Here is a 21,016-nt window from a genome sequence, read left to right as displayed (position 1 = left end):
TCCCCTTTTGGCTAACAATGAAGTCCAATAACTTTCTTGATTTCACACCGAATGTGCATTTAGCCGGATTTAATCGGAGTTTAAACTTTTGTAACCTTTCAAACAATCTTCTTAAGTTGACGAGGTGTTCTTCTTCAGATTCAGATTTAGCGATCATATCATCCACATAAACTTCAATCTCTTTGTGCATCATGTCGTGAAAAAGAGCTACCATCGCCCTTTGATAAGTTGCCCCAGTATTCTTGAGACCGAAAGGCATCACCTTATAGCAAAAAGTTCCTCACAATGTAATAAAGGTAGTTTTTTCCATATCCTCAACCGCCATCTTGATCTGATTATAACCCGAGAAACCATCCATAAATGAAAACAATGAGAATCTGGCCGTATTGTCCACCATAGTATCGATATGAGGTAATGGAAAATTATCCTTTGGACTGGCCCGGTTCAAGTCTCGGTAGTCAACGCACATTCGAACCTTCCCATCCTTCTTAGGCACAGGTGCGATGTTTGCTACCCATTGGGGATATCTCCCCACAGCCAAAAAACCATCATCAAATTGCTTTTTTACTTCTTCCTTAATTTTCAAGGACATCTCTAGTTCCATCCTCCTTAACTTTTGCAAGACGGAAGGACACTTTGGCTTGCGAGGGAGTTTATGTTGCACTATGTTAGTATCCAATCCTGGCATGTCATTATATGACCAAGCAAAAACGTCCTTGAACTCCTTTAGTAGAGCACACAATTGTTCTCGTATTTCTTTCCTTACGCTAGTGCCAATTTTCACTTCTTTTATCTCTCCTACATCTCCCAAATTGAGCACTTCAACATTCTCTTGATGGGGTTTTATCTCTTTAGCTTCTTGTTCCACTAATCTCAACATTTCAGGGGAAGGTTCCCATTCATCCTCATAATCACCTTCAATATTATCAACGAGGTGCTCAAAATTAGGGAAATCGACATTAACATTTTCAAAACATCCATCATCATATCTGCATTTTTGAGTTTATAAAATGGATAAATAAAATGAAACAAACAAAAAACGCCAATTATAAATGATTTTATTGTCACATTGAGCATAAAGATTTAAAGATTAAAAATGGTCATCTCAAAAAGTCTTAAATCCTAAAACCGCGAGTAAAGCAAAAAACTAAAACTATTACATTTTTCCCAAATTAAACATCATTGGTAAATTTGTTATCTCCCAATTGTTCAGCTGCACGTCTGTAGGGCAAGATCGCACGAAGTTCCAACTTTCAGATCCACTTCCTCCCTCGATAGCTGATATCTGACAAGTGTTAACCCATCCAGCACTGTGGAAACTTTTCTTGATGTCACAGATTTGAATCTTCCCTATCTTTCGTTCTCGACCTTCTATGCGAGCCAAAATTCGCTCCTTCTTCTCTTCGAACAACCTTCTCTTGTCTTCTTTAGTAGGCTTGTACCCCAAACCATATCTACCCTTGTTTTCAAAGACCTCTAAGGGGAAAGTTAGCCCTTGGTTATTTTTACCAAGCCCTTTTCCATATTGGTAACCCTCTTTCAGCATAACCTTGGCCATCATGAGGGAAGCACAAGACATGTGTGGGATCATCGGAAATGGTTCAACATATGCATTCCCCACAATTTCCAGTGATTGGAAAGTTGTCTCAAAGGCTTCCTCTACTGCTTCAATGTAATGAGATGATGAGGGCCCACTCACAAGGAGGTCCTCCTCACCTGACACTATTACCAGTTTATCACCCATTATGTATTTCAGTTTCTGGTGTAACGTTGAAGGCACCACTCCCGCAGAGTGGATCCAAGGGCGACCCAACAAGCAACTGTAAGCTGGAATAATATCCATGACTTGAAATATTATTTGAAAGATACAAGGACCGATCTGAACTGGCAACTCTATTTCTCCCATTACTTCCCTCTTGCTTCCATCGAAGGCCCTTACAATCATGGCACTCGGCTTCATGTGCATACCATCACATGGCAATTTTTCTAGCGTCGATCTTGGCATCACATTTAATGAGGAACCATTATCAATTAAAACTCTTGCCATGACATGGTCCAAACATTTCACCGATACATGCAACGCCTTATTGTGTCCTCTACCTTCAGTAGGTATCTCATCATCAGTAAAGGTGAGGTAATTATTAGTAGTGATATTGCCAACAATTCCCTCAAACTTGTCTAGGGAAATATTCTGATCCACATGAGCTTTGCTGAGTATCTTCATTAACATCTTTCTATGGGAGATTGAATGCATAAGTAACTCCAAAAGGGAAATCCGAGCAGGCATGCATTTCAATTGTTCTACTACTTTGTACTCACTCTGTTGTATGAACTTTAAAAACTCACAAGCCTCTACATCAGATATTTCTTGCTTTTCCTCTTTTTTAGGTCCTTCTTGTGTTTGCACGTCCTTTTCTTTCAAGAGTTCTTTAGTTTCTCCTGTTGTTATTCCCTCATTGCCAACTACGTCCTTCCTTAAAAAGGGTGGTGTGAAGATACAACCACTTCTTGTCATTCCTCCTATGCCTGATATATTTTCTACAACTGGCTCCCCATCAGTTGATTGATTCTTTGTTTGTTGTCCCTCTCCTAGCACATGTATATCGTACTTCCAAGGGATCGCCTTCTCACTTTTGTATGGGAAGGGTGAAGGTGATAGGATGACAACAGATTATCTTTTCGGAGATGTTGGTGCAAGAGTGGATCTAGCGAAACGAACTATCAATGGCTTTGGTGGCGACATGACAGATTCCTCGTTGGTTTATGCAAAAACTTCTTCCTCCTTACTCCCATGCCATACTTGTACAAAATTCTTATTGATCAAATCTTGCAAAAAGTTCTCAAACCTGTTGCACGACTCGATGGAGTGTTTAGCACCTGGATGGAACCCACATGCCTCATTCAAGTTATATTCTCCTTCCAACAGTCCTGTTGTTAGCAGCGCCTCAAAAAAATCCCTTCGTGAACTCCAAATTTCACTCACATTCTTTACCAACTGGGTCCATTGAGATCAATAGCATTTATCGAAGCATTACCATGCCCAGCGAGGGGATTGGCATCGATGTTGGGTTTATCCTCTTGAAATTTTAACCACCCTGAGTCTATTAGAGCTTGTACTTTATGTTTGAAAGACAAGCATCTCTCAGTAGAGTGTCCAATGGCTCCTCCGTGATAATCACATTTGGCATTTATATCAAATTTTTTAGGATATGGCGGTTGCAAAGGTTTCATCGGGCAAATGGCTACTAAAGCATTACGGAGTAGATCTAGCAACAACTCTGTGTAAGTCACAGGAATAGGAGTGAAATGAACAAAATTCCTTTCTTGATTCCTTCAGGGACTAGCGATTTGCCCTAAAGGCTGGTTGAGATTTGTGCTAGCCTCAGTTTTCCAAGTGTTATTTGAGGCGTGTAGCGGCTGATTGAATCCCTGTTGCGGAGATTGTGGTTGGTGGGTAGCTGTTGTATGAGTCACATAAGGATGTCGATTCACCTGTCGTTGTTAATTTTGAGTGTGGGCTTGGTTTTCCCACCTTGGTACTGTGGATGTTGTGTGCACTTCTACTTCTTTCTTCTTCCCTGGATTGAAACCGGGCTTTTTAAGAGTTGTAGCCGCGAGCGGGCTATATGCAATCTTTCCATTCTTCAACCCAATCTTTATCCTTTCACCTATGATGATAATATCGGCGAAAACTGAAGATATATTCCCTACCATGTGTTCATAGAACGGTGGTTGTAACGTGCTCACAAACATTGCCATCATTTCCTTATCATGAAGAGGAGGCTCCACTTGAGCAGTAAGCTCCCTCCACCGTTGGGCATACTCTTTAAATGATTATGTATCCCTTTTGGCCATGTTCTGCAATTGCAAACGATCTGGCGCAATATCCATGTTATACTTGTACTGTTTCAGAAAAGCATCTACCAAATCCATCCAAGAGCGAATGCGAGACGCCTCCAATTGGGTGTACTAACTCAACGCTACCCCAGCCAAACTGTCTTGGAAGAAGTGGATCAACAATTTGTCATCGTAAGCATAGGCAGCCATCTTTCGACAATACATGGTTAGATGGCTTCTAGGACTTGTGGTACCCTTGTACTTTTCGAACTCCGGAACCTTAAACTTGTGAGGTATTGTTACATCACGAACTAAGCTTAAACCTGCAACATCGCCAAACCCATAGTTTCCACCTCCCTCAATAGCTCGTAGTCGTTCTTCCAAAATTTCTAATTTAGTTTTGGTCCCTCAACCTCAGCGAATACGGCCTGCATAGTAGAGCGTGATTTAATCTTGTCCAAAGAGTTAACACCGATAGTGGTGTTTAAAGGCTTGGGCATTACAGTCTCTCGGGGGCCCATGAAGGTAGTTGCTTCATTCTCTTGAGTATTAATTGGGAATGAGAAGGACGCATGCTCAGTCTCTAAATATTCTCCAACAGGTGGGGTGTAACCAGATGGCAATCCGTATACTGGGAAAGTAACAGGACCGCCATGAGTGCTTTCCTCACCCTTTGCCGATGAAGCTTCTCCTGATGCCTTTAAGGACTTCAAGGCCTCCAGTATTTGACCAACTTGGTCCTTTAGTTGACTGATATCTGCTTTCACTGCCTCTTATGCTGTTTCCCAATCTTCCATATTCTTTCTATTTGCTCGCGTCGTGTAGGGATGCCTTGGTTTTGCCGTATTTGTTTTTTTATTACTTTTGCTCTATTATTATTTAAGAAAAAGAAATAATAAGAAAAAGAAAAGGAAGGAAAAACAATGCAAAACGTTTAATTTATTAAACAAAATTATATAGCTGTAAGTAAATTAACATGGAAAAGAGTCAATACAAATCCCGCCCTCTAAAAAGCTCATAAATGAAATGCAAAAGAAAGAAAATCTTAATCTCTAGCCCTAGATGTCATGCTCTTCTTTTCTTCTATTAATTTCTTGCAGTGGTCCAAAAAGGTCTCAATCTTCTTCGGAGGATTAAAGATCGGCAGTGCAGACTCAGCTTCAGATAGTAATCGTGGAATGTCTTCGATGGCTCCATTGGCCAAGGCCGCCAATTGCAAAAAACTTTCCTTCCAATGTCTTATTTTCCCTTCCTGCCCCAATGTGTAGTCATTCATCTGGGCAATCATTTCTTGATATCTTTTCTCGGATTCTGCTTGATGCTGACGTTCCTCATTCATCTTCATATCATAGGTCATCATTATCTCCTTCATTTGTTGCTCCATATTATTGATCTTAATCTGGGCCTCGTGCAATCTTTTTAATGCTTCCTTCTTATCTTTCTTAACCTCCTCATACATTTGATTCTTGTAGTACTCAGATGAAGCTTTTGCATCTCTTTCTTAAGCCCTTAATGTTAACTCGACGTTGGCTGCAGCAAGATCTTGTTTAACTCTGAAGCAATGATTCCTCTCTTCCCTTAGCGTCCTAAATAGCTCTTGGTACATCCTTGTCCTTTCTTCATTATCACGCCTAAGGCCTGTATATTCTTGTTGGAGCCTTTGGAGATCATTACTTAACTCGTCATTTTTCATCTTTACTACCTCTATTTCTCCTTTCAGGATTGTCACTTCCTCAGATTCTGCTAGTTGTGGTTGTTCTGAAGGAGAGAAGTCTGACTTGAAGGGTAGCTTTATCACTTTAACTCTCTCCATAATCCATCGACTGTAAGACATCTTGTCCTTAATTATCCAAGACCTTGGATCTTCCTCCACACGCATAACCTCCTCCCAAGCACACTTAATTTGTCGAATTAAATCAAGGGAAAATCCTTCCTCATAATGAGTCCATATGGGCTGCAAAGCTCCTGGACTTGGAGTGCCCCGAATGGGATACCCATATTGTCGTTGAGCTAACACAGGATTATAATTTATGCAGCTCCTTGTGCCTATGAGAGGTACATTAGGAAAATTTCCACATGAAATGATGTGTGACCTAGATTGCCAAGGAAGGCACCATCTGATCTTTCCCCCATTCAAGCTTGCAAAAAATTGGGCCCAATCCTTTGCCCCTTTAATTTCTGGCTTGTTCAATAAAACTTTTTCAACTGGACCTTCAGCATTTGAAATGCCCTTATTAATTCTTGAGATGAACCACACGTACAACACAGGTAAACAACATAACATCTTCTTCTTGTTAAACTCATGGAAAAGGTTGAGACTTCCGTACATATCAGCCAAAACTACATTAACTGGGCTTTCTGAATGATTTTTGTAAGCCACAAACACATTAATGGCGGTGTGGTCAACGATATTCTCCATGTTAGGGAAAAGCATGGCTCCGTAGAATGTGAGAGCTAACACATCCATGAATGTTTCTCCAAAACCTTCTTCAGCCAATTGCCGCAAATGCCACTCCAAATACCCTTAAGAGATGCCTCTCGAATTGCCCCTGGTAATCATTTTACCTTCTAGCTCAGCAGGATGCACTTTCAAGATCCCTGCTAACGTGACAGTTGAGATATGTTGGTCTGAGTATCTATAGGGGACCTTGCCCTTCATTGACAAACCCAAAATATGCTCAAATTCTTCTACTGTGGGTACCAACTGAAAATCTTGGAAGGTGAAACATCTTAACGGTGGATCGTAGTATTGGGCCAAAGCTGTGAGTGCTGCAACTTGAACTTCCACTTTCAGCAAACCTAATAAGTTCCCATATTTCCTCTTGAACATATTCCTTGATATGGTCTTCATTCTTCCAGCTAACTCTCTCAAATTACTCAAATTACCCTCTGCAACTTTAATGGATAATTTTTTCTTCAAAGAAACAAAATCTAATTGCCCCCTGACTCCAGATTCCATGTTAATTTTCCTTTTCTTTTTAAACTTAAACACAACTTTATAATTTTGGACCTAAAAGTAAAGAAGCATGATGAGATGACATGGGAAAACATAAATATATGGATGCAATAATATTTCATGCACTATTTTATTACTAAATCGAAAATCAAAAGGAAAGAAAGAAAAACCCAAAAAAATTATAAAAAAAAAATTAAATAAATAATTAAAAAAGAGATACTAATAATACTAAATAAAATGAGACGAAGAAAAAAAAATCTCCCTTTGTGCCTTATCCATTAGGTTTGGTGCCTAATGGATCTAAGGTAAAATACATGCGCTTATCAGGATGGTTTCTTAATACCTAAATATCAAGGTCACTAGAGCTATGGCCCACTTCATGGCATTTTCCACGATAGTTGGTAAACAACAAGAGGTGGGAGTACCAATGAAACAAACAAACTCTAGCTGGGGTTCTCACAATGACCACTTGGGAAGTACATCCACAATGACACTGTTACACAATCCCCTTTATTTCTAAAGTTACTCAGGCCCAGGTATAGGGTCCCACTCATGTCATGCACATAGTGTGTGTGAAGGGAGTATAATGCATACCCAAACCCCTTCCTGCAAATAAACAAAGAAAAAAAAAACAGACAAATATATATAATAAAGTCATCTATCCTAGGATTCAAAAGTCAAGGATAAGAATAAGGCACTACGAACAATAAATAAATAAATAAAATAAAAATCATCCAAAATTAACAAAAATATACACAATAATAATAATAAATAATAAGAAATAAAATAAAATAAAGTAAAACAAATAAAATAAGACAAAAATAAAATAAAAATAAAATAAAATAAAATAAAATAAAATAAAAAATAAAAATAAAAAATTTGAAACAACCACATCAATTTATATATTTAATTAAATGGCCTAACTCTCTAAAGTCCCTAGTGGAGTCGCCATCTGTCACAACCGAAATCGCGACGGGATGACGAACCAAAAAGACAAAATTTGTAAAAACAGAGTTCGGAGTCGCCACCATAGTTATTATAGGAAACTATGGAAAACCATAAAAAGGAACAAGGTCTACGAAAATAGAGATTGGGGGTACGGGAGTTAATTACGCGTAGGGAAGGTGTTAGCACCTTACAACGCCCATCCTAAGACGGTACCTTTAATTAAAATACAAATTGAAGTGGTCTCCTTTAAATATTTATTTAAAAAATAAAATAAAATAAATAAATAAAATATAAATAAATAAAACGAAATAAAAAATAAAAAATTAATAAATTAATAAATTAACAATAATAAATAAATAAATAAATAAAGATGACAAAGAAAAACAAAGGAAACAAAAAAGATTTTTTTGTTTTTTTGGCCGACAAGGATTACTCTTGCTCCTACGTATCTTCATTCATAATGGAGAATCAGGGTCACGTAGTTCTTTATGAAAAAGACTTTTTGAAAACAATTTGTTCGAAGATGTTGATATCACTCTTTTTTAATATTTGAAAATTTTGTATTATTTTTTTAACAATCTTATAAAAAAGCCAAGGTATTAAGTACTAAGTCGACACGAGCGGTCACACGAGCACTTATATATTTTAAAAGTTAAAAGGGTATTTAAATTATTTATTTGTTATTACTTCCTTTCAAAAAAACTTTCGAAATAAGACATTGATACCCAAAAAAATTTGACTATTTCATATCCATAATTTATGAAAACATTAGGAAAATAAATAAATAAAAGATTAGGAAATAACGTTTAGGATTAAACATATTATTTTAATATGAAAAATTTTACAACCCCTAACATGAAAAAAAATGGCACAACATATTCATACAATGTCAAAACATGATATCTCTCACTTACGCAACAATGTTCACAACCCAAAGTAATCGACAAAACCTTAATTATAAAACTAATGAACCCCAAAAAGCATGACAATAATGTGTTTTTTTATATCAAAAGAAATAGTGAAAACATTAAGTTCAACCAAGATAAAAAAATATCTCGAGAAATACTGCATGACACAATAAAAAAAACTTTGCGAACCTGAATGGGAGATCAGACTTACAATAGCTGCGTTGGAACACTAAGAAGCACGTGGGGGTGGCGATTGAGGGTGAGTGGGTTTTTTTTATGTGCGAGGGTTAAAAGAGAATGTGTGCTTAGAGTGAGAGAGGGCTCTAGATATTTTTGAGAGAGAAAAATTCCTTCTTTTCTTCTTTTTCTAATGGGTTTATATACACAACATTATAAATCTAATGTAATCTCATAATAAAGGTTTGCTTTAACTACAATGAGTTTTAAAAGGAAAGAACTGGTCTTAAAATTATTACAAAATGAGAATCAAATCATATAGAAAACAGAGCACAAAATCAAACGTGATCAGCAAAATTAATTTTAATTAGTAAAAGAGATTTTGTTTTGAATTATATTACTACTTTCTCTATCTGGGAAAAAAAGGTATCATAAAAATCAGAGCACAAAATCAGAGTAAATAATTCTAAATATTAGAGCATATTCTATTTCTAATTATTAGACTAACTTCTTAATCTGGAGCAGAAACGACAAAGCATAGAATGGGGGTGCGAAAACTAAATTTTGGGCTACCATTAGTTGCAAGAAAAACGGTGTGGGTGTATAGAGTATTTTGGGCTAAAATAGAAACAAAGCCTCAAAAGAAAATACATACAAGATTAAAACAAAGTTTTTTTTTATTTATTTATTTATTATTATTATTATTATCCTGTTATTATTATTATTTAGACAAAGCAAAAAAAAGACCAAAGAGAAAACTTATTTATTTTTTTATACATTTTTTTGAAAAAAACAAATTATTATTATTTATTCTATTATTTATTTAGCCAGATGAAATTGGGTGTTGACAATATCCAAAGTAGACAATTCTCAAAAAATCGGTGGCAAAATGCCTTATATGCCTCGGTTTCTGAGACCCGAAGCCAAAAAAATGGCTAATATTTCAAAAATGCGACTGGGTGTTTGATGTTTGGACTCAGGTGGCAGGAAAACCTGTGCCAAAAACACTTTCTGCCTTGGTTAAAAATTGAACCGAGCCCATAAGATTTATTTAGGGTTCAAATCACGAAAACATTGTTCCTTGTCTTCCTTGCGCCACTCTTGATCTTTTCTCTCTTTGGTCTCTCTTTAATCAGCGTCCACCAGGCTATTCTGGTGCACGCTGCCACTACTCCGACGAGCTTCTACGGTGCCTCGGTCCCAACCACCGTCGCGCAACCACATTCTCCCAAGGGGTTAGTCGAAAATGCAAAAAATGACGTGTTCCCTTTTTTTTGCGTTTTGTATAATTTTTTTACAATTTGGGTTATTGTTTTATGTTTTGTTGATGTTTTTTATTATTTTTTCATTTCTTATGCTATTTTATATAGTCTCTTGTGTTTTTTATTGTCTTTTGTAGCTATCGAAAACGTGGGCATCGTTGCATTGCATCAGCTTCCATTGTCATTCGTTTATGACGCGCTCCCAGGTTCCTGTTTCTAATATTAGCCTATGATTTTATAGTCTGTTATTTATTGGTTTTATGTTACATATATATATATATATATATATATATATATATATATGTATATATATATATATGGTTAATTATTTGCTTAAATATGTTGTTTAATTTTTTATAGTGTGAGTTAGCCTTAGTTTCTCGTTTGAGATTCAATACGAAAATTATGTATTGTCCCCGAGTTTTGTTTTTGAAGAAGTTATATTTCTTAAAAAATTAAGAGAAGGAGATACAATACTAATAATTTATATGTATTGAATCTTGAATTGTTCGGTTGGACAATTTAAGAAGATTAATCATTTTCTAATAGTTTATTAGTGCATAAAATATTTTAATATACATATCCTAAAATTCATGAATATTTGTCAACAATGTTTTTTATTGATCTTCAAGTGCACATTTGATTGTGGTTAATAATCACTTTCATTTCGTGTATTTTGAAGAACAATGTGAAATGCTTGCAAAATTTCGTGAAATTTAATACGTGTTTTTTAAAATTAATATGTAGCAATAAAATAAAGAAATAGAATATTCTAAATGGGATAAGTCATACCTTGATTACACAAGCGACAAGAGCATTCATTAAAAGATTACTGAAACTGTTCATGCAATTTCAGTATATATACGTATGGATTGAGATTGGATTAATTCACCACGCATCAGTTCTGAGTATAAGAAAGGAGTAGAAGAATTTATACAATTTGCACAACGTTATGAGGGTAGAAGTGATGATGATGTGATGTTTAGATGCCCTTTGAATGGGGAAAAATTGAATGCAACTGAAGTACAGAACATCTTATTTGTGATGGTTTCCTTAGAAGTTATACAATATGGACATGGCACGATGAATTAATAGACTTTCCAAATGTTTCCCAAATTAAACATCTTGTCGATTCCACCATGGAAGAGCGACGAGAAGAGCAACTAGAAGAATACAATTTGGAGGACATGATACAAAATGTTGGTGCAAAAGCTTTTGCTCAAGTGCATGTGTATGAGACGATGTCTACTAATGCGAAAACTCTGTTATATGTCGGTTAAACTAATTTCACACGATTGTCAATGGTTTCAAGACTTGTGAATTTGAAAGCGACCAATGGGTGGACGAATAAAAGTTTCACAGAATTGCTGGTGCTCTTGAATGAAATGCTTCCCGAGGGAAGTACTCTACCTACTCGAAATTATGACACCAAAAAAGTTCTTTGTCCGATGGGTATAGAGTATAAAAGGATACATGCATGTCCTAATGATTGTATATTATATAGGAAAGAATTTGAAGATTTGAAGAAATGTCCAAAGTATGGGTTATCATGATACAAGCAGAAAAGAAATAATGAAGATAGTGGTCAAATAGAAAAGGAAGGATTTGCTTTGAAAGTAGTCTGGTACCATCCAATTGTGCCTTGACTTAAGCGTTTGTTTGCAAATCCAAAAGATGCTAAAAACCTTAGATGACATGCAACTGAGAAAAGATGTGATGGACTACTTCGTCATCCAGCTGATTCAATGCAATGGAAAAATATTGATAAGAAATTTCCCAAGTTTAGTAAAAAATGTAGAAATGTTCGATTTGGCTTAGCTATCGATGGAAGAAATCCATTTGGTATTTTAAGTATCGACCATAGTTGTTGACCCGTTATATTATTCATTTACAACTTATCTCTTAGACTGTTCATGAAGATAAAATACATGATGTTGTCTACGATGATATCTGGTCTTAGGCAGTCTGAAAATGACATATATGTATAACTCAATCCACTAGTTGAAGACTTGAAGTTTTTGTGGGTTAATGGGGTTGAAGTATTTGATGCTATTGGTTTTGAAACTTTCATGATGCATGTAATGTTATTTTGCACCATTAATGACTTTCCAATGGACATCAAGAGAATGATGAAGCACCAATTCCATTGACTAACCTTCAAATTAATGAAAATGTTAATAAAGTACATCATGTATTTAGGAAAACATCTAAGAAGTCATCTGCATCGAGCCCTTGGAAGAAAAAATCAATATTCTTTGATATTCCATATTGGTCAAAGTTACAAGTTAAGCATTGCATAGATGTCATGCATGTAAAGAGGAATATGTGTGATAGCTTGACTAGTACATTACTTAACATTCAGGGAAAGACAAAAGATGAAGTAAATGCTCGTTTTTGATTTGGTTGAAATGAAGATCTAAGAAGACTTGGCACCAAGGGAGGTTAGTAAGCGTACTTATTTGTCCTTGGCATGTTACACTATGTCCAGACAAGAGAAGATAAGGATTTGATTATGTTTAAAGAGTGTCAAGGTACCTCAAGGATACTCTCAAATATTCAGAGTTTAGTGTCCATGCAAGACTTGAAGCTTGTTGGCCTAAAGTCTCACGATTGCCACATCTTAATGCAAAAATTGTAACTTGTAGCTATTCCTAGAATTTTATCCAAAAGTGTTAGATAAACTATAATGCGTTTGAGTGCATATTTCTCTTCAATTTGTAGCAGAGTCATTTATCCTTTCAAGTGAGATGAAGTTCAAGCAGAGATTCTTATCATCTCGTGTCAGCTTGAGATGATTTTCCCTCCATCATTTTTTAACATCATGGTGCATTTACTTGTTCATTTGGTAAGAGAAATCAAGTTTTGTGGACCAGTATACTTAAGATGGATGTATCACATTGAACGTTACCTGAAGATTTTGAAAGAGTGTGTGAAAAATCAATAATCGTCTAGAAGCTTCAATAATCGAAAGGCATATTGCTGAAGAAAGTATCAAGTTTTTTACATATTACATAACAAAAGCAAAACCAATAGGAGTTCCTTAGAAATCATGGTTGAATAGGTGTTCTATAAGTAACAACATCTAAGGTGTGAATGTGGTTAGCAAAGATAGCGAAGAGTTATTGTAAGCACACCTATACATATTAAACAACATAGAAGAGGTGATCCCTTACTTATCTATATAGAAAGCCATTATGAAAGAGAACAAACCAAAACAATAAGAGAAATGGCAATTGATGGAGCATAACAAAAAATTCATCCCTTGGTTTAAATTTGAGGTTTTGAAAGATTCACAATCTTCTAAGACTTTGATGTGGTTAGCGAATGGGTTGAAATTAGATGTCATCTGTTGTACAAGTTATGAAATTAATAATTGCACATTCTATACGAAGTCTTTGGATGATAAAAGCACAATACAAAATAATGGAGTCAGTCTTGAAGCTGAGTCACTACAATTTTATACACCTAAAGATCAAAATCTTGTATTTGGATCAATGACATACTATGCTGTAATACAAGAGATATGAGAGGTTGATTATACAATATTTACTATTCCACTGTTCAAATGTAATTGAGTTGACAATAAGAGTGGTGTCAAAATGGATGAATCAGGAATGACTCTAGTTGGTTTTCGAAAGGTGGGTTATCGAGACAAGCCATTTATCATGGCACAACAAGCATATCAGGTTTTCCATGTTAAAAATTCCGCGTTTGAACATTGGTTTGTCGCTCTTCATGGAAAAAAAATTGATGTTAATGAAAAAAATATGAGTAATCTTAATATTGTTGACATCCATCCATTTAAAAGAATGATAAATGTTGATGAAGTCCCTCTAGTTAATTCGAGAAGATCACGATAAGGGAATATACATATAACCAATCCATAACTTTATGTATGAATTTCATGTTGTAAAAATTTACGTGTTTTGTTAAATAATGTTTTATATATGATTTTATATGTTGGTTATTAAAGTTTTGTGATGTTTTCATTTCACAGATATATGGTTGAACATCATAATTTACCAGAGGATGAAGCACCCACTAAGAGACGCATCAGAGGAACCACTAGGTTGAGACAAAACTTAATTAGAAGAGTTAATGGTCAGAAAACACCTGTCGATATTGATGTCAACACTAGTATAGCTACAGGTCCTAATGCAGAAGTCTTCAAAAGCTATTTAGGAATGTTGTCACGAGAGAGAATATCAATCCTTACTTCATCTTTTGATCATGTGACTAAAGTGGATTTATTGGTAACTAATATTAATGTTATTGACCTTATAGTTTGATTTTATTGATAATTTGTTAAATATTATTGATGACATGTTCTATATTGCAACTAACATTTGATATTCCAAATGTGGCGATGCTTAAACACAAATGTTTGTATTGGTGGCTGAGAAATTTCGTGAATTTAAGACCAAGTTGACATCTAGGTATGTCTTTGGAGCTAAAAAGAATAAAAATCCATTACCGAAATACACATGGATTGATGATAAGAACTGACATCAATTTCTTAAGCTTCAGACATGTGAGAGATGACATGTATGTTTATTTGAAATCATCAATTTCTCAATTGATAATTGTGTACAATTTGAACTAATTCACAAAGTGGATTTTATATGTTACAGTAAAAGAGAAAAAAGGCTCAAAGTATAAGTGCTCAAAATGAAAACCCACAAATATTGTTTGTGGTGGGTATAGAAAACATGAAGCTAAATTAATGTTAGAAAAGAAAAAAATCTAGGCCCCCACCTTTTGAGGGTGAAGATCTAGAGCCTTATTCACCTCTAATCTTATCATGAAAAGTGGAAGTTAGTCCTTCTACGCACATCAGGGAGCTACACTTTTGAAATTGCACCAGAAATCTCTGAGAAAATTTTAAAGTATAACTTTTCTTTAAATAGCCTGTTTGTCTTTTATATTGTTTGATTTTCTGTAACCTTTCTTTGTTACATTGTAGGACTCATTGGATGGCCTGAGCACCCTAGACATGCGCGTGGTGCTGGATCAGGAGTCAGCATACGCCAATATTTTAGTTCCTCCTCTTGTCAGTCTTCATCCTGACACGGTGCTGATTATGAAGAAAGACTAATGGAAGAAATCACTAGAAAGGTGAATGAAAAATTTATGCGTCAATTCGAAAGTTATTGCATCTGTCTGCACTTCGATCCTCCACCAGAACTAAAACCTTTTGTGCCTCTCACGGGTAAATTTAACAATTTTTTTCTAGAAGTTATGAATTGAATAAATGATATTTAATCAAATAATTGAATAAAATTAATAAATCATTGACTGTGACAGGTAGAAGCGAAAAAGGGAGTTGTTCAACTCCACCTATACCAAGGGCTGACATGGACGACACTCATCCATGTCAGCTATATATTTGGGATGGTAGAAGGAAGACACTAGTGGCTCATGGAAAAGCATTTGAGGTAGCCACAATTCTTCATGGCATGGAATTATCAGAGGATGAGGTTAAGGTCACGGTAGAGGAGGTTCTCGTGTCGTTTGCTTTAGTTCCTATGCGAACAGATGACGTATATATTGTGGCACAAGCACTCCAATGTTTCCTTGCTTGGCCTTGACATTTGGTTGATTTTGACCCCACGATACAGACTCTCCAACCCACCATATACTAAATTTTTAAGTTTACATCTTTATTATATTCAACATTAAATTGTATTCCATTAAGTCAAATTGCGTCAATAGGTAAATCCTCAACCAAAGAAGATTCCTCTCTCTTTGGACGATCCTTTTGGTGCATTACTCCAACTTGCTGAAATCATAACTGATAAGCTGATGCACGTTCCTTAGGATTCTAATATTTTTAAGAGAGACCTTGAGATCCCACTATACTTGCATTCGTAAGATGTCTTTCCATCATTATATATAGTTATTTGATTTATTTATCTATTTACTTAAATCAAATCAATTTTATGTTTAGGTATATGTTTGGTGTCACTAAAAATATGGGGCTGAATGACCTATATGGGATAGACTCCCAATTCACTCATGAAGACAACAAGTTTGATGACACCCAAGCATATGTGACCAAATGCTTTCAACAGGGAAAAGAAATTTATTTCGTCCCTTATGTTGTTGTGTAAGTCATATTTGTTAACTTATGAATTTTCATTTTAACACATAATAATCAATTTATTTTCTTCTCAAGCGTCATTGACAACTACTTGTGGTTTCCCTAAGGGAGAACCTTGTTGTGTGGTTTTGCTCTTTACACCGCCCTCCCCCTCAACCATCTTAGACAAGTGATAGATTGGTAAAAACCTAAATCTCAATCTTATGAATATTTTTTGTTATATAAAAGTATCCTAACACATTCCCTTTATCATAGTTCAATTGTTGGACTTAAGATGTTGTTAGGGAGATCAACGACCAAGGCAAAACGTCTTCCATGGTGTTCCCTCCAAGTTTGGTATTGTTATCCATATATTTATAGTTGTTTGATTTTATTTTCTTCCTTAATTAATTGTAATGGTGTTGATATATTGTAGTGTAAAAGACAAAGCGGCTCTTATGAGTGCAGTTACTATGTAATGCAATGGATGACAACCATTATGTGTGCTCGTATTATATCTAGTTGGGAAACGATAATATATATTTGAATTGAAACAAATACTTTGCAACATTGTCTTCCTATATACTAACTGAAGTTAATGTCTTATTTTGCAGACATTCAAGAGTACTGCACCAATTCTCGCGAATTCCATAAAGTTTGGTAGGATAACATGTGCAAAATTTATAATTCAGATGTACACTAGTATTGATTAGGATATTTGTTGTTACAAAAGACTTTTAGATGTATTTCAATTGTGGATGCATTTGGGATTCATAAAATGTATTGTTATTTTCTGTTATGGCTGGTTTGTTGAAAATATGCAAGCTTAAAAATGTGGGAACCAACAAAAACAAAAAAATTATTTAAGAAAAAAATAGCACATATGGCTTCAATTGCTACCCCAACCGAAGTAGTAAGGTAGATATGGCCTCGGGTAAGATCACAACCGACACCAAAAAACATACGATATGGCCTCAGTTGCTACCATAACTGAAGCCAAAAGTTGTTCACAATTTAAAATTAAATTTAAATTTCGCGACTATATGGCTTCAATTCCTATCACAATCAAGGCAAAATGGTGAGTTTCTACTTCGGTTCACACCCGAAGCCAAAGGCCATCCCTTTTTGGCCTTGTCCTAATATGCCTTAGTTTTGGAACTAGGGAAGAATGCCAAAAATAACGAGGGCCAAATCCCCTTCCTGCACTGGTGTCATCACTTTTAAGAACAAGAAACCTATAGGCAACATTGTGTTCAACATAACCTAAGAACATAGACTCAGAGGTTTTAGAACTTATTTTCCTTTTCCTAGGATTAGGTAAGATTACTTTAGCTAGGCACCCCACACTCTTAGATATTTAAGATTAGGTTGATAATCTCTCCACAACTCATGGAATTTTACAAGTTTTCTTTTGAAGTATTCTATTATGTAAAAAGCATACAATAAGAAGGGCTTCTCCCCAAAGGTTATCAAGTGCACTAAAATGAATAAGCATGACATTCATCATTTCCTTAAGAGTTCTATTTTTTTCTCTTAGCTACTCCATTAGGCTCAGATGAATATAGGGTGATTACTTCATGGATAATACCTTCTCTAACACCAAAAGTCACTAAATAATACGTATTCACCACCTCTATTTGATCTAATCCTCTTAATTTTCTTATTCAATTGATTTTCTATTTTCGCTTTATAAGTTAAAAACACATTGAAGGCTTCATCCTTAAGTTTGATTAAGTACACTATGGTGTATATAGAATAACCATCTATAAATGTTACAAAATAATTTTTACCACCTTTACACATTTATTCTAAATCAACTAGATCAATATGAATTACCCTAACAATTCAGTTTGACGTTCTATATGATTAAATGTTTCTTTGTTATTTTAGATTCTACACATACATAACATTTACCACTTTGTTTATCATGCATATTAATTAATCTTAGTCCTTGCAATTTCATAACATACGAGAATTGACATGTCCTAATCTACCACGCCACATATCATATGAGTCCACGATATCCCTCCCTTACAAAAAAAACTACTTTTTGTCATTACAATCTTGTCAGATTCGAATGACACTTTAACCCCAACTTTTCTCAATGGTGCTACAAAAATTAGATTAACTCTGATAGAGGGCATATGCAGCATATGACTCAAAGCTAGAGTCTTCTAAGATGTGAGTGTAACATCCTTAAGGAATATTACTAATATTTAATAAATAAATTCTGAAATAAAACAAAAACCGCATTTAATAGAAAACCATTTCCCAAAAACGCGGGAAATTTGAAACAAATATAGTAACCGTAACATCGTACAAAAGTTCACTATCGTTTTATACAAAAGTTAATAAAGTCCAGCATAACTAAAGTTACATCAAAGTCAAAAACATAAAAATGCTTTCAAAAGCCCAAGTAGCCCATGCTCTTCGTCTCTAACCATCTCCTGGCTCACCTATCAAATCATCTGCTCTCGGATAACAAATTATCCGATCATCGCCATACATACACAAGTAGAGTGAGCTATGCACAATAAAATTATAAACAGATATATGAAATAAATATGTTTCCCAATCCAAAATATCATAACTAAAATTCTCATACTTTCCAAATCACCCAACCATGACCTCATAGTCCTTCAAGAGTCATATGCATGAACTAGGTCTTGGGACTTCCTAGTGCTCCCACGAAACTAACTCATTCGTGGTCCAACCCTATGAGCCTATCACGCTCATAGTCCTGTCCTACAGACCCCTCGCCTGTAGTAAAAACATCCAAGCCTCATAGCTTGGACCTTAGCACGCACGCAATTACCATACTATGGACTCCTTGCCCAATAGTAGCTGACGGGAACATAATAGTTCCTTGCCCATCATGCACCTGACATATGCAATCACCATACTAAGGACTCCTCGCCCATTAGTAGCCGATGGGAACTCAACAAGTTCCATGCCCATCATGTGTCCAACCATCAAGCACATCCCACACCCTTATTGGACTTAGTCCTTCAAGCCCAAACATCACACCACATGCATATACATCCTATACCTAGGATAAAATAGCCAAAGCACACTCACAAGCACATATAACATAGTAACTCGCATAAACTCGCTTAAGCTAGGGACTCTCGCCCAAGCTAAGCCCTCAGCCTCGCTTAGGCTAACTCACCTCACCTAAGCGAGCTTAAATCGACAACATCAGCACATTATCTCGCTTAGGCGAGATCCCCTCGCCTAGGCAAGATCATCTCTCGCCCAAACACCTATTTCAATCTCGCCTGGGCTAAAATACAAGCAAAGCATCACACATGACCACGACATCTCGCTTAGGCGAGGTCGTCTCGCCTGGGCGAGACCCTGGTTCGCTCAAAACCCACAAAACTCCTCGCCTGGACGAGAAGTCGCGCTCAACACGCGCAAACTTCATCACTATCTCGCTTAGGCGAACCTCACTCGCCTGAGCGAGTGTATGTGTCGCTCAAACCCAATCCTCTTCGCCTGAGCGAGAAGCTCATGTGGCAACAGGGTTTGCGTCTCTGCTAATCTCGCCTAGGCGAGCCGAGCTCGTCTGAGCGAGAAATGCAGACTTCTACACTGATCACGCACTCGATTCACCCCAACCTTGCCCAATTCCCACCACAAGACATACCAAACAGAATTCGATCATACCAAATCAATTTACACAAATTGCAACAACACATAGGCATAGTATAGACTCCATAAAATTTCACAAATTCCAAGTTTCACACCGTTCCCGCATATGCAATGTATAAATCCATTTTCTTCATGCACTTAACCCAAAACTCAATACACAACAGTACCCAACCCACAACCCCCAAATTCCTTCATGTGCATCATGAATTTCAGTGCATAATTTCATCAAAATCATACAACAACACAAATTTCGGGTTCAACTCCCCTAACCTGAAAGTTTGATTGAAATTAGGAAGAAAAGTGGAATTCCTTGGTTTGCCAATGACATGCCACAGACCCCCTCTCAGTTCAGCCCTTTACACACCCAAAACATCACCTCACAGCCTCAATTTCGTGCTTCTCTCTATAGCAGTTTACCATAAATGCCAAAACCCTTCCCTTTACCTAAATCTTGGCTTTTATAGGTGCCTTTATGCCAAAACCCTTCCCTTTACCTAATTGTTGGCTTTTATAGGTGCCTTTAGGATGGGTTTTAAAAATAAAACGAATTTGGGCTTGGTGTGGGTTTTAATTCCTCTTCAATGTTAATTATTTGGTGGTTTTTCCCAACCCTCTTGGTTGCCCCATTCTGCTAGGTTCTCTCTACCTTTCCACATTCATACCACAAATAATAGTTAGCAAAAAAATAAAGCTTACTCTATGCCCATCAAGGTTTGAACCCATAACCTTCCACTCATAAGGCCAAAGCACAACCACTATGCCAATTCACATTTTATGATAATCATTATAATCTTATGATTATACTATCACTCACCATTCACAATTTCATCACCAAAACAAAATAATAAATAAACCATACGACACATAATTGGCATAAGACTCGAACCCAAGTCCTCTCACACAATCAAAGTACTCTCAACCACATGAGCTAGCACTTTTCCACATCACATTAAACAATAATTAATGTCATAAAGACGCCTTCTACCCGCATTTATTAATTAATTAATTTTTCCCGGGTCTTACAGTGAGTTTTAGAAGACCCTTTCCTTTTCATAGGACAAGATTTGTCCTAGAATCACTAAGATAAACATGTTTTTATACAGATGTGCCTAGTAGCACCAGAGTCTACCACCTACGTGCTCACATTGGTCATCATATTTACTTGTGAAACGACAAAAAATATAGTATCTTCTGC

General features: G+C 36.0%; 1 protein-coding gene across 1 annotated transcript; it reads right to left on the bottom strand.

The window, feature by feature from the left end:
• Positions 1-280: 280 nt before the first annotated feature.
• Positions 281-2,515, bottom strand: LOC114170157 (uncharacterized). The gene is made up of 2 exons (XM_028055640.2): positions 1,161-2,515; positions 281-989 (listed from the first exon to the last, which is right to left on the bottom strand). The coding sequence occupies exons 1-2, from the start codon at positions 2,513-2,515 to the stop codon at positions 281-283; spliced, it is 2,064 nt and encodes a 687-aa protein (XP_027911441.2).
• Positions 2,516-21,016: the final 18,501 nt, after the last annotated feature.

The sequence above is a fragment of the Vigna unguiculata genome, chromosome 11, assembly GCF_037176805.1.
Source record: "Vigna unguiculata cultivar grain cowpea cultivar isolate G323 ecotype 2 chromosome 11, ASM3717680v1, whole genome shotgun sequence".
NCBI lineage: Eukaryota > Viridiplantae > Streptophyta > Magnoliopsida > Fabales > Fabaceae > Vigna > Vigna unguiculata.
Note: the sequence above shows the minus strand (reverse complement) of the source record. Positions and strands in the feature narration are given on the sequence as shown.